The following is a 15124-nucleotide window of genomic DNA, read 5'->3' on the forward strand; positions in this document are numbered from 1 at the left end:
AATTAATTGAATTTACCACAGGTGGACTCCAATCAAGTTGTAGAAACATCTCAAGGTTGATCAATGGAAACAGGATGTACCTGAACTGTAACTAAATGTGGAAAATGGTTAAAGGGTCTGAATATTTACCGAATGCACTGTATATATACACTACCGTTCAAAAGTTTGGGGTCACTTAGAAATGTCCTCGTTTTTGAAGGAAAAGCGCATTTTTTGTCCATTAAAACAACATAAAATTGATCAGAAATACAGTGTAGACATTTTTTATGTTGTAAATGACTATTGTAGGTGGACAGCAGATTTTTTTATGGAATATTTACATAGGTGTACAGAGGCCCATTGTCAGCAACCATCACTCCTGTGTTCCATTGGCATGTTGTGTTAGCTAATCCAAGTTTATAATTTTAAAAGGCTAATTGATCATTAGAAAACCCTTTTGCAATTATGTTAGCACAGCTGAAAACTGTTGTACTGGTTAAGAAAATGTTTTTATCGTTAATTTACAATCTGTAGAAACTATGAGAATAGAAAGGTTCAGAATTTTTGTGAAACATCACAGCGCAGTTGAAAAATATATGGCAAAAATATATGTACAAATGGATGGTGTTAAGAGATCGATGGGAGGGGTTGAGTGGAGCTGAAGGGTAGGACTAAAAACAACAAAAGAAAAGAAAATAAGATCGCTCCAGATACTCAACTAGTCTAAAGAAGGCCAGTTTTATTGATTCTTTAAAGTATTATTATTTTATTTATTGACTATGACTTTTCAAATCACCCAGCAGTGCATTTTGCAATTCTTCAGCCATTCCTGGACCTGCGACCAAAAACAAGCTACATATGGGACAGTCCCCAAACAAATGATCTAATGATTCTGTCTCTTTGCAGCAAAATCTGCAGAGCTGGGATGGTTGTATCCCCCATTTAATAAAACATTCTACTGGTTGCAAGAATTTTGTATAATCATTTTAATTGAAAACATCTAAGTTTTGAATCTGGCGTCGGTTTACGTATGAGTTCATAAACCATGTGCCATGGAATCAGTGCCATGTGCCATGGAATCAGTGCCAGGTGCCATGGAATCAGTGCCAGGTGCCATGGAATCAGTGCCAGGTGCCATGGAATCAGTTGGGAAATCTCTTCCCAACTTTTTTGCAATCTATATGGCACAGATGTAAATGTGTTGGTCCTTACATGAAACTGGTATACTTTTTTATTCATCACAAATTTCTTTAAGCAATTTTGGTCTTTAATGCAGGGCCGACAGACAAGTTCCGTACTTTTTCCCCCTTCCACTTGCCTCTTCCATTTTTGCAGTAATGCTGCAATTAGTTGGTTGTAATTTTGGGTAGAGCAGACATTTCCAAATCTCTGTGTGTAACGTCAGGTGAATGATGGGTGTAGAGTCAGGCGCAGAGAGAGCAAAAGTATTCCGGGGACAAACGCTTTAATGTCCACAGCATAAAACAGGAACAGGTACAAAAGGGTGACGCCAAAACACAGGCACAAAACCAACCCACAGACCACTGTTTAAAATAAGCTGGACAGCGAAAAACCCACAATCAAATAATCCACTCACGACGTAAACATGAACACACAAAATAAGCCCGCACAAACACTAGCGGGCGAAACTAACCTAAATAGTACCCCTCCCAAAACCCCAACAAGAAACAGGTGAAAACAATTAGACAGACATAAACGAAAAGGAAAAAGGGTTCGGTGGCAGCTAGTAGACCGGCGACGACGACCGCCGAGTGCCACCCGAACGGGAAGGGGAGTCACCTTCGGTAGTATTCGTAACAGTACCCCCCTCCTGACGCGCGGCCCCCGCAGCGCGCCGACACCGGCCTCGGGGACGACCCCGGGGGCGAGGTGCAGGGCGATCCGGATGGAGGCGATGGAATTCCCTTAGTAGATTTGGATCCAATATATCCCCCACCGGGACCCAGCACCTCTCCTCCGGCCCGTACCCCTCCCAGTCCACGAGGTACTGCAGGCCCCTCACCCGGCGTCTGGAGTCCAGTATGGACCTTATCGTGTACGCCGGGGACCCCTCTATATCCAGAGGGGGCGGAGGGACCTCCGGAACCTCACCTTCCTGCATGGGACCAGCTACCACCGGCCTGAGGAGAGACACATGAAACGAGGGGTTAATACGATAATACGAAGGAAGTAACAATCGATAACACACCTCGTTTATTCTCCTCAGGACTTTAAATGGCCCTACACACTGCGGACCCAGCTTCCGGCAGGGCAGGCGGAGGGGCAGGTTTCGGGTCGAGAGCCAGACCCTGTCCCCCGGTGCAAACACGGGGGCCTCACTGCGGTGACGGTCAGCGCTCTTCTTCTGCCGTCCACTCGCCTGACGCAAAGACTCCTGGACGGCTCTCCAGGTCTCCTTAGAGCGCTGCACCCACTCCTCCACCGCAGGAGCTTCGGTCTGGCTCTGATGCCATGGTGCCAGAACCGGCTGGTACCCCAACACACACTCAAATGGTGACATGTTGGTAGAGGAGTGGCTTAGTGAGTTCTGGGCAATCTCTGCCCAGGGGATGTATCTTGACCACTCCCCTGGCCGGTCCTGGCAATACGACCGCAGAAACCTACCCACCTCCTGGTTCACTCTCTCCACCTGCCCATTACTCTCCGGGTGATACCCCGAGGTCAGGCTGACCGAGACCCCCAGATGTTCCATAAACGCCTTCCATACTCTGGACGTGAACTGGGAACCCCGATCAGAAACGATATCCTCGGGCACCCCGTAGTGCCGGAAGACATGGGTAAATAGTACCTCCGCAGTCTGCAGGGCCGTAGGGAGACCGGGCAACGGGATAAGACGGCAGGACTTAGAGAACCGATCCACAACGACCAGGATAGTGGTGTTCCCCTGAGACAAGGGAAGATCAGTAAGAAAATCCACCGATAGATGGGACCACGGCCGTTGTGGAACGGGGAGGGGTTGTAATTTCCCTCGTGGCAAATGTCTAGGAGCCTTACTCTGGGCGCACACCGAACAGGAGGAGACATAGAATCGCACGTCTCTCACCAAGGTAGGCCACCAGTACTTCCCTCTAAGACTTCGCACTGTCCTTGAAATACCCGGGTGACCTGACGAGGGTAGACTATGAGCCCATCGAATCAATTGATCACGAGCAGCGAGCGGCACATACCTACGACCCTCCGGGCACTGTGGAGGCGCAGGTTCCGCCCTTAGTGCCCGCTCGATGTCCGCGTCCACCTCCCATACTACCGGTGCTACCAGCTTAGCCGCCGGAATGATGGGAGTAGGATCGATGGACCGGTCATCAGTGTCGTATAGTCGGGACAGCGCGTCAGCCTTAGTATTGAGGGAACCTGGTCGATACGAAATCGTAAAACGAAATCGGGTAAAGTACATGGCCCACCTTGCCTGACGAGGATTCAGTCTCCTAGCTGATCGGATATACTCCAGATTCTGGTGGTCGGTCCAGATGAGAAAAGGGTGCTTAGCCCCCTCAAGCCAGTGTCTCCACACCTTCAGAGCCTTGACCATGGCCAACAACTCCCTATCCCCCACATCATAATTCCGCTCCGCTGGCCCGAGCTTCTTCGAAAAAAAAGCACAGGGGCGGAGCTTCGGTGGCGTACCCGAGCGCTGGGAGAGCACAGCCCCGACCCCAGCCTCGGATGCGTCCACCTCAACTATGAACGCCAAAGAGGGGTCAGGATGCGCCAACACTGGCGCGTCGGTGAACAGCGCCTTCAAACGACAGAAAGCTCTCTCCGCCTCTGCGGACCACTGCAAGCGCACCGGGCCCCCCTTCAGCAGTGAGGTAATAGGGGCCGCCACCTGACCAAAACCCCGGATAAACCTCCGGTAGTAATTGGCAAACCCTAAGAACCGCTGCACCTCCTTTACCGTGGTCGGAGTCGGCCAATTACGCACGGCTTTTACGCGGTCATCCTCCATTACCATCCCCGAGGTGGAAATGCGATAACCCAGGAAGGAAACGGCTCGTTTGGAAAACTCACATTTCTCTGCCTTCACGTACAGGTCATGCTCCAGCAGTCGCCCAAGAACCTTGCGCACCAGAGACACATGCTCGGCGCGTGTAGCGGAGTAGATCAAGATGTCGTCAATATACACCACTACACCCTGTCCGTGCAGGTCTCTGAGAATCTCATCAACGAAGGATTGAAAGATGGCTGGAGCATTCTTCAACCCGTACGGCATGACGAGGTACTCATAATGGCCAGATGTGGTACTAAACGCGGTTTTCCACTCATCTCCCTCCCGAATACGCACCAGATTATATGCGCTCCTGAGGTCCAATTTTGTGAAGAATCGCGCCCCGTGAAATGATTCCACCGCCGTAGCGATGAGAGGTAGTGGGTAACTAAAACCCACAGTGATGGAATTTAGACCTCGATAATCAATACACGGACGTAAACCACCCTCCTTTTTCTTCACAAAAAAGAAACTCGAGGAGGCGGGTGACATGGAGGGCCGAATGTACCCCTGTCCCAGAGCCTCCGTGATGTATGTCTCCATAGCCAACGTCTCCTCCTGGGACAACGGATACACGTGACTCCTGGGAAGTGCAGCGTTTACCTGGAGGTTTATCACGCAATCCCCCTGTCGATGGGGTGGTAATTGGGTCGCCTTCTTTTTACTGAAGGCGATAGCCAAATCGGCATACTCAGCAGGAATGCGCACGGTGGAAACCTGGTCTGGACTCTCCACCGTGGTCGCACCGATGGAAACTCCTAAACACCTGCCTGAACACTCATCAGACCACCCCTGGAGAGCTCCCTGTCTCCACGAAATCGTAGGATTGTGAATAGCCAGCCAGGGAATCCCTAACACCACCGGGAAAGCAGGTGAATCAATAAGGAACAGACTAATCCGCTCCTTATGATTTCCCTGCGTCATCATATCCAGAGGTATCGTGGCCTCCCTGACCAGCCCTGACCCTAATGGTCGACTATCTAAGGAGTGCACGGGGAAAGGGGGGTCTACCTTAACGAGCGGAATCCTCAACCTCTGAGCGAGTCCGCGATCAATAAAATTCCCCGCTGCGCCTGAATCGACTAGCGCCTTATGCTGGAGAGATGGGAAAAACCTTAGAAAATAGATTAACAAAAACATGTGACCAACAGGAAGCTCTGGGAGAGTGTGGTGCTGACTCACCTGAGGTGACCGAGGAGTGTTCTGCCTGCCCTCTCGACTCCCAGATGGACTCCTCCAGCACCGACCGGAAGTTTGCCCTCTCCGGCCACAATGGGTGCAGGAAGAGCCTCCTCCTCCGGTCTCCCTAGACGCAGCCCCTCCTAGCTCCATAGGAATGGGAGCGGGGGGGGCAGGAGGTGGAACTGACAGGACCCTCTCAGAACGTCCGCGAGCAGCCAGCAGATGGTCTAGCCGGATTGACATGTCGATCAGCTCATCCAAGCTGAGCGTAGCGTCCCGACAAGCCAGCTCTCTGCGGACGTCCTCCCTTAGGCTACACCTGTAGTGGTCTATCAGGGCCCTGTCGTTCCACCCTGCTCCAGCAGCCAAAGTACGGAAATCCAGCGCAAAATCCTGCGCGCTCCTCGTCCCCTGCCGGAGATGGAACAACCTCTCACCCGCCGCTCTGCCATCCGGGGGATGATCAAACACAGCCCGGAAACGGCGGGTGAACTCCAGGTAATGACCCCTCGCTAAGTCGGGTCCATTCCATACGGCGTTGGCCCACTCCAGGGCCCTACCCGACAGGCAGGAAACGAGGACACTCACGCTCTCCTCGTCCGAGGGAGCAGGCCGAATGGTGGCCAGGTAGAGATCAAGTTGGAGTAGAAATCCCTGGCAACCGGCCGCTGCTCCATCGTACTCCCTCGGAGGCGTGATGCGCAGGACGCTGGCACCGGCTCCCGCTGGAGGAGATGGTAATGTTGCTGGTGGGAGGGTAGGTGGGGTAGTAGGGAGACCACTCCTCTCCCAACGATCCATCCTCTCCATCATCTGATCCATTGCCGAACCAATGCGATGTAGGATGGACGTATGATGCAGAACTCTCTCCTCCATCGTGGGGAGAGGGGTGGTCGCTGCTCCTGCTGACTCCATCAGTGGGTGCGGGCTTCTGTAACGTCAGGTGAATGATGGGTGTAGAGTCAGGCGCAGAGAGAGCAAAAGTATTCCGGGGACAAACGCTTTAATGTCCACAGCATAAAACAGGAACAGGTACAAAAGGGTGACGCCAAAACACAGGCACAAAACCAACCCACAGACCACTGTTTAAAATAAGCTGGACAGCGAAAAACCCACAATCAAATAATCCACTCACGACGTAAACATGAACACACAAAATAAGCCCGCACAAACACTAGCGGGCGAAACTAACCTAAATAGTACCCCTCCCAAAACCCCAACAAGAAACAGGTGAAAACAATTAGACAGACATAAACGAAAAGGAAAAAGGGATCGGTGGCAGCTAGTAGACCGGCGACGACGACCGCCGAGTGCCACCCGAACGGGAAGGGGAGTCACCTTCGGTAGTATTCGTAACACTGTGTTAGCTGAATGTGTGATGTAACTCCACCAGTCCTATTTAATATAATTTACAAAGATTATACATTTTTTTTGAAATTTTTCCCCAAAATATATATTTTTTAATCAATTAGTATATTTGAGTTTAACCATAATATTTGTCGTATTATTTGTTCTGTCTTTTCTGGTAGATTAAAATTGAAACTGCAACCAACTTTCAATGTGTTAAAAATAGCAATATTTTGGAGATGATTTCATTTTCAAATCACCAAAAGTGAGAGGTAGTAATCTGAATAAAGGGAAAAAGGCCATTCCTGAATATGGTGTGAGACATTCTTATTAATCTGCTAGAGAATTATTTTGGATTTAAGTATAACTTTTGTATGACTGAAGCCTTTAGTAAGAGGTCTAATGCTTTAATATTTAATAATTTCTGCCATCCAAATTCATCTTCATTATATAAATAGGCCAGTTAAATTTTGTCTGGCTTGCCGTTCCAAATAAAATTGAATAATTGTTGCTCATATAATTTCAAAAACCAGGTCGCTAGGTGTAGGCAAGGCCATAAGCAAATAGGTAAAGTGAGATATGACTAAAGAGTTAATCAGGGCGATTTTTTCACAAATAGACAGGCATTTTCCTTTCAATTTTTGAAAGATCTTATCTATTTTTGCAAACTTTCTATTCACATTTACTGTAGTGAGATCCTTTCTTTCTTTCGGGATATGAATACTGAGTATGTCCACATCACCGTCAGAACATTTCATTGGTAAACTACACGGTAATGTAAAATATGTATTTTTTAATGATCCAATACGTAATATAGTAGTACACTTAATTTGGTTGTAATCCAGAGGTTAGAAAAAGTATCTAGATCCTCTATGAGGCTGTGGAGGGATCCAAATTGTGGATTTAAAGAAACCATTAATCGTCAGTGTACAATGACATATTTGTTTTTAAGCCCTGGATTTCTAGCCCCTTGATATTAATGTTGGATCTGATTTTAACAGCTAACATTTAGATGGCAATAATAAATAGATATGCCGATAGTTGACAACCTTGTTTTACTCCTCTTGACAGTTTAATACTTTCTGAGAAGTAGCCATTATTTACTATTTTACACCTAGGGTTACTATACATAACTTTAACCCATTGATTCTCCAAAATTGAAATATTTGAGGCATTATATATAAATTCCAGTCATACTTTATCAAAAGCCTTTTCAAAGTCAGCTATGAATACCAGGCCTGGTTTCCCAGATTTTTCATAGTGTTCCATTGTTTCCAGTACTTGTCTTACAGTATATTATATCCAATGTATCGTCCATGTAAAACACCTGTTTGATTAAGATGAATAATATGCGACAACACCTTTTTAATTATATTTTTGGAAAGGTTTACAGTATCATGAAGTCAATGGTAATGTAGAACATTTTCACAGCTGACACTTGACGTTTCTTTCAGAACTTACATATCAATGTCACTATTTTTACAGGTCCTGTGTAGGGAGTCTATGCTGTTGTCCTGTTTGTTGCTCTCTCCGTTGCTAGTGGATGGACTTCCTGTAGCAAAAGAGGACTATAATTTTAGATCAGGACATCCACTCTTAATATCCAATTAATGAAGTATGGCGACAGGGAGCCTAGCGGTTGGAGCGTTGGACCAATAACCAAAAGGTTGCGTGTTTCAATCCCCGAGCTGACAAGGGTGTCGTAGGGCACTCAGTCTGGCTTTCAACTTACTCTTGAAAGTTGTAATAGTAGAATGCACAAGGTGTCATTTCAAAATGTGGGTAGTGTATCATCAGAGAACTATGTATAACTTGTCAGAAATGTCCAGATCAAATAGTCCAAGTCAGTTTATGTTTTTTAGCTAAATTCGTTAGCCTTAGATTTGTTGTAATGTTTGAGTCACTCAAATATGACATGAATAAACATTAGACATGGGAAAATGTATAGATTTGCAAGAAAATGTGCTTCAAAACTGCAAAATTGTATCTGCACTCCATGACAAAAATGTATAGAATTGCAGGAAATAAGCTTTAAAACTGCAAAATTGTCTGTCACCAACAAGAGAGGTGTGAACAATTTTTTGTCATGCTTGTGACTATAGAAATAGACGTGGGGCGCTGGATGTTCCCCAATGCTTTGGGAACCCCTGTTGTAGGGTGTCTCAAGGTGTCGCAGGGAGAGTTGGGATATGCAAAAAACACATTTCCAATTCACACCTGCGTATTAATACACGTATACACACATATTAATACACGTATACACACATATTAATACGCGTATACACACATATTAATACACGTATATACACGTATAAATACACATATACACACATATTAATACACGTATACACACATATTAATACACGTATACACACATATTAATACACGTATACACACCTGCGTATTAATACACACATGTACATGAAACTGGACAAATATAAGCACCCAACAAATTATATTATAGCTACTAAATATTAATGAATTCAAACTCAGTAGCTGTTCTCACCCTCATTTGTCCATTTGGAATGTTCCAGAGTTACTCTGTTGGACAGTGTACCAACACTGAGAAACAAAACCAATGAGACGGTTAATGCAGACAATGCTAACCACACAGGCATGACGATTTGTTGTGTAGTGATGGAACACAGAAACAGGCCATGGGACTACAGGGTGTGGTGCGTACTTTAAAAACGCCCCCCTCAGTGCTTCCCTCCCCTCCACCTCCCCAGGATCCTGCCCTGAACAGGGGATGTCTGCCTCCGTACATCTGGATCACCATGTTAAGGAAACATAAGGACTGCATGCAACCATGTACAATTATATAGTACTGCCATATTGGTGGATCCTTACAATGATGTGGAGAACATAGGACTCATGATTAGATCTTATAAAATCTGATATATTTTAAAGGATACTGTACTCTTCCATACTGCAGAGTGTCATCTCCATCCACGTCCAGGTCAGCGTCACTGTCACCACGGCCTTCCTTAGACGTCCTGCTGCTCACAAACACCGACCCTGAGGACGTCATAACACTCTGTGACTTATATTCATTCAATATATCTTCACTCTCACCATATCTTCACTCTCACCATATCTTCACTCTCACCATATCTTCACTCTCACCATATCTTCACTCTCACCATATCTTCTCTCACCATATCTTCACTCTCACCATATCTTCACTCTCACCATATCTTCACTCTCACCATATCTTCACTCTCACCATATCTTCACTCTCACCAGATCTTCACTCTCACCAGATCTTCACTCTCACCATATCTTCACTCTCACCATATCTTTACTCTCACCATATCTTCACTCTCACCATATCTTCACTCTCACCATATCTTCACTCTCACCATATCTTCACTCTCACCATATTTTCACTCTCACCATATCTTCACTCTCACCATATCTTCACTCTCACCATATCTTCACTCTCACCATATCTTTACTCTCACCATATCTTCACTCTCACCATATCTTTACTCTCACCATATCTTCACTCTCACCATATCTTCACTCTCACCATATCTTCACTCTCACCATATCTTCACTCTCACCATATTTTCACTCTCACCATATCTTCACTCTCACCATATCTTCACTCTCACCATATCTTCACTCTCACCATATCTTCACTCTCACCATATCTTCACTCTCACCATATCTTCACTCTCACCATATCTTTACTCTCACCATATCTTCACTCTCACCATATTTTCACTCTCACCATATCTTCACTCTCACCAGATCTTTACTCTCACCATATCTTCACTCTCACCATATCTTCACTCTCACCATATCTTCACTCTCACCATATTTTCACTCTCACCATATTTTCACTCTCACCATATTTTCACTCTCACCATATTTTCACTCTCACCACATCTTCACTCTCACCAGATCTTCACTCTCACCAGATCTTCACTCTCACCAGATCTTCACTCTCACCAGATCTTAACTCTCACCAGATCTTCACTCTCACCATATCTTCACTCTCACCATACCTTCACACTCACCTAGCACATTCTCACATAGTGGGCAGTGTTAACTGACTAACGAGTGTTAAGGGCAGATGTTTAAGGCCATTGAGAGGTGAGACTTTCTTTGCTAATCTGAGGCCATTGAAAGGTGACACTTCCAAATGTGTGGAGTGATTCGTGTCACCTATGCTGTCATGCCAACTCATTGTCACTCATTGTCATTGTTTGGCTTGACATGTACCATATGTCTCCTTTTCAAGGGTTGAAAAATTCCCTTAACTTTCCCCAAATTCCCAGGTTTTCCAGACATCCTGGCTGGAAGAGAATAAGATTTCTGGAATACCTGAGCATTTTGGGAAAGTTACAAGAAATGTATAACCCTATCGGCAACCCATATAATCAAGGTAGAGCTTTGCTGTTGGTAATGGAAAGCAATTCATCCTTATAGGTAGGCTAATAGAGTATACTGTGTTAAGTACACTGGCCTTTCTAACTGCCACTCAGTCACATTATCCACCCCACTGCACCAGATCCAAGACCCAGTCAGAGGGTCTGGTACGGGGGATGTGTTTTACCTTCACACCCTCCCAGTATGGATGTCATCCGTATCCTCCTCCGCTCACTCCATTCCTCCTCCCCCCTCCCCAGGTCCAACAAAATGTCCTGAAAACACACACAGACACAGGCATGAAGCCATGCAGCCACACGCACGAACTCGCACACACACACACACACACACACACACACACACACACACACACACACACACACACACACACACACACACACACACACACACACACACACACACACACACACACACACACACACACACACCATTTCCACACCCTACACACTTTTCTATGTAAATACATATCTTATAGCCCTTGGTTGTTACTGATGTATCTCCGAGGCGTAACCCGAGGTACGGTAACCTGATGTACAGTATCCTGAGGTACAGTATCCTGATGTACAGTATCCTGAGGTACAGTAACCTGAGGTACAGTATCCTGAGGTACAGTAACCTGATGTACAGTATCCTGAGGTACAGTATCCTGATGTACAGTATCCTGATGTACAGTAACCTGATGTACAGTATCCTGAGGTACGGTAACCTGAGGTACGGTAACCTGAGGTACGGTAACCAGAGGTACGGTAACCTGATGTACAGTAACCTGAGGTATAGTAACCTGAAGTACAGTAACCTGATGTACAGTATCCTGAGGAACGGTAACCTGAGGTACGATAACTAGAGGTACGGTAACTAGAGGTACGGTAACCAGAGGTATGGTAACCTGATGTATGGTATACAGTAACCCGAGGTACAGTAACCTGATGTACAGTCACCTGATGTACAGTAACCCGAGGTACAGTAACCTGATGTATGGTAACCTGAGGTACGGTAACCTGAGGTACGGTAACCTGAGGTACGGTAAAACTGTGGTACAGTAACCTGAGGTACAGTAACCTGAGGTACGGTAAAACTGTGGTACAGCAACCTGAGGTACAGTAACCTGATGTATAGTAGCCTGAGGTAAGGTATCCTGAGGTACGGTAACCTGAGGTACGGTAACCTGTGGTACAGTATCCTGTGGTACGGTAACCTGTAGTACGGTAACCTGAGGTACGGTAACCTGTTGTACGGTAACCTGAGGTACGGTAACCTGATGTATGGTATACAGTAACCTGTTGTACAGTAACCTGAGGTATGGTAACCTGAGGTACGGTAACCTGAGGTACGGTAACCTGTCGTACGGTAACCTGAGGTACGGTATCCTGTTGTACGGTAACCTGAGGTACAGTAACCTGAGGTACGGTATCCTGTTGTACGGTAACCTGAGGTACGGTAACCTGAGGTACTGTAACCTGAGGTACGGTAACCTGAGGTACGGTAACCTGAGGTACGGTAACCTGTCGTACGGTAACCTGAGGTACGGTATCCTGTTGTACGGTAACCTGAGGTACAGTAACCTGAGGTACGGTATCCTGTTGTACGGTAACCTGAGGTACGGTAACCTGAGGTACTGTAACCTGAGGTACGGTAACCTGAGGTACGGTAACCTGTTGTACGGTAACCTGAGGTACAGTAACCTGAGGTACAGTATCCTGTTGTACGGTAACCTGAGGTACGGTAACCTGAGGTACGGTTACCTGAGGTACGGTTACCTGAGGTACGGTTACCTGAGGTACGGTAACCTGTTGTACGGTAACCTGAGGTACAGTAACCTGAGGTACAGTATCCTGTTGTACGGTAACCTGAGGTACGGTTACCTGAGGTACGGTTACCTGAGGTACGGTAACCTGAGGTACGGTAACGTGAGGTACGGTAACCTGAGGTACGGTAACCTGTAAAAGCAGGCCCTCTCCACATGGACACACTGAGCCTAATGGGCAGAAAGCAATACCAGGAGTTTAATCACAGGTGGCCACAACATGCTGTTAACCTCCGATTATTCCAGTAGCCCTGTTTCCAGACCAATCCACCTGCTCTATCCATCATCGATCTCTCTAAGACATCCAGTACAGTATACAGTAAGAGGAATAGCTAGGCTTGCTGTCGTCTACAGTACAATACAACGCCAGTTTCTATTTAGGAACATACCTGGTCCTCGTAAGGTCTCCTCCTCTGCAGCTTGCCGATCCTGACTGAAAGAGAACCCACACAGAGAGACAGACAGGGAGCAGAGAGGGTTAGCTAGAAGATATCTGTCGAGCTAGGTAATAGCTAGGTAATAGCAATTGGCTGTGCAACTCCCCATTGGGAGTAAATGTACAATACATGGTACCTTAGTGTAAACACAGCCATGCAGTAAGACCCAAAGGAAGGAGTTAAAGTAGAGGGATGTTGCTTCTGCTTTGTGACAATGGGGGTAAATGTGACAGAGTTGTTGGCTACTGTGTATAAAAACAGGCCTGAATACACACGAAAGCATACACAAGCTCACGCACACACACACACGCACGCCCGCACGCACGCACACACACACACACACACAATAACAAACGTAACAAAGAAAAACACCAACTGTGAACTTTTTCATCTTGTTCCTGACTGCATACTGCCTGTGTTGTTCCTGACTGCATCCTGCCTGTGTTGTTCCTGACTACATACTACCTGTGTTGTTCCTGACTACATACTGCCTGTGTTGTTCCTGACTGCATCCTGCCTGTGTTGTTCCTGACTACATACTACCTGTGTTGTTCCTGACTGCATACTGCCTGTGTTGTTCCTGACTGCATCCTGCCTGTGTTGTTCCTGACTGCATCCTACCTGTGTTGTTCCTGACTGCATCCTGCCTGTGTTGTTCCTGACTGCATACTACCTGTGTTGTTCCTGACTGCATCCTACCTGTGTTGTTCCTGACTGCATCCTGCCTGTGTTGTTCCTGACTGCATCCTGCCTGTGTTGTTCCTGACTGCATACTACCTGTGTTGTTCCTGACTGCATCCTACCTGTGTTGTTCCTGACTGCATCCTGCCTGTGTTGTTCCTGACTGCATCCTGCCTGTGTTGTTCCTGACTGCATACTGCCTGTGTTGTTCCTGACTGCATACTGCCTGTGTTGTTCCTGACTGCATCTTGCCTGTGTTGTTCCTGACTGCATCCTGCCTGTGTTGTTCCTGACTACATACTACCTGTGTTGTTCCTGACTACATCCTGCCTGTGTTGTTCCTGACTACATACTACCTGTGTTGTTCCTGACTGCATACTGCCTGTGTTGTTCCTGACTGCATCCTGCCTGTGTTGTTCCTGACTGCATCCTACCTGTGTTGTTCCTGACTGCATCCTGCCTGTGTTGTTCCTGACTGCATACTACCTGTGTTGTTCCTGACTGCATCCTACCTGTGTTGTTCCTGACTGCATCCTGCCTGTGTTGTTCCTGACTGCATCCTGCCTGTGTTGTTCCTGACTGCATACTACCTGTGTTGTTCCTGACTGCATCCTACCTGTGTTGTTCCTGACTGCATCCTGCCTGTGTTGTTCCTGACTGCATCCTGCCTGTGTTGTTCCTGACTGCATACTACCTGTGTTGTTCCTGACTGCATACTACCTGTGTTGTTCCTGACTGCATACTACCTGTGTTGTTCCTGACTGCATACTACCTGTGTTGTTCCTGACTACACACTACCTGTGTTGTTCCTGACTGCATACTACCTGTGTTGTTCCTGACTGCATACTGCCTGTGTTGTTCCTGACTGCATCCTACCTGTGTTGTTCCTGACTGCATACTACCTGTGTTGTTCCTGACTGCATACTGCCTGTGTTGTTCCTGACTGCATCCTGCCTGTGTTGTTCCTGACTGCATCCTGCCTGTGTTGTTCCTAAATACATACTACCTGTGTTGTTCCTGACTGCATCCTGCCTGTGTTGTTCCTGACTACATACTACCTGTGTTGTTCCTGACTACATACTACCTGTGTTGTTCCTGACTACATACTACCTGTGTTGTTCCTGACTGCATACTACCTGTGTTGTTCCTGACTGCATCCTGCCTGTGTTGTTCCTAAATACATACTACCTGTGTTGTTCCTGACTGCATCCTGCCTGTGTTGTTCCTGACTGCATCCTGCCTGTGTTGTTCCTGACTGCATCCTACCTGTGTTGTTCCTGACTGCATCCT

General features: G+C 46.6%; 1 protein-coding gene across 1 annotated transcript in view; it reads right to left on the minus strand.

Moving 5' to 3' along the window:
- Window positions 1-15124, minus strand: part of LOC120053816 (E3 ubiquitin-protein ligase RNF220-like) — a 52500-nt gene that overhangs the window by 4601 nt on the left and 32775 nt on the right. Inside the window, exons 4-8 of the mRNA XM_039001077.1 lie at window positions 12205-12887; window positions 9430-9532; window positions 9198-9281; window positions 9021-9076; window positions 7976-8066 (exon numbers count right to left, since the gene is read on the minus strand). Coding sequence (XP_038857005.1) covers window positions 7976-8066; window positions 9021-9076; window positions 9198-9281; window positions 9430-9532; window positions 12205-12887 — 1017 coding nt within the window. The remainder of the gene's footprint in view (window positions 1-7975; window positions 8067-9020; window positions 9077-9197; window positions 9282-9429; window positions 9533-12204; window positions 12888-15124) is intronic.

This window comes from Salvelinus namaycush, chromosome 9 (assembly GCF_016432855.1).
Source record: "Salvelinus namaycush isolate Seneca chromosome 9, SaNama_1.0, whole genome shotgun sequence".
In the NCBI taxonomy this organism is placed as follows: Eukaryota; Metazoa; Chordata; class Actinopteri; order Salmoniformes; family Salmonidae; genus Salvelinus; species Salvelinus namaycush.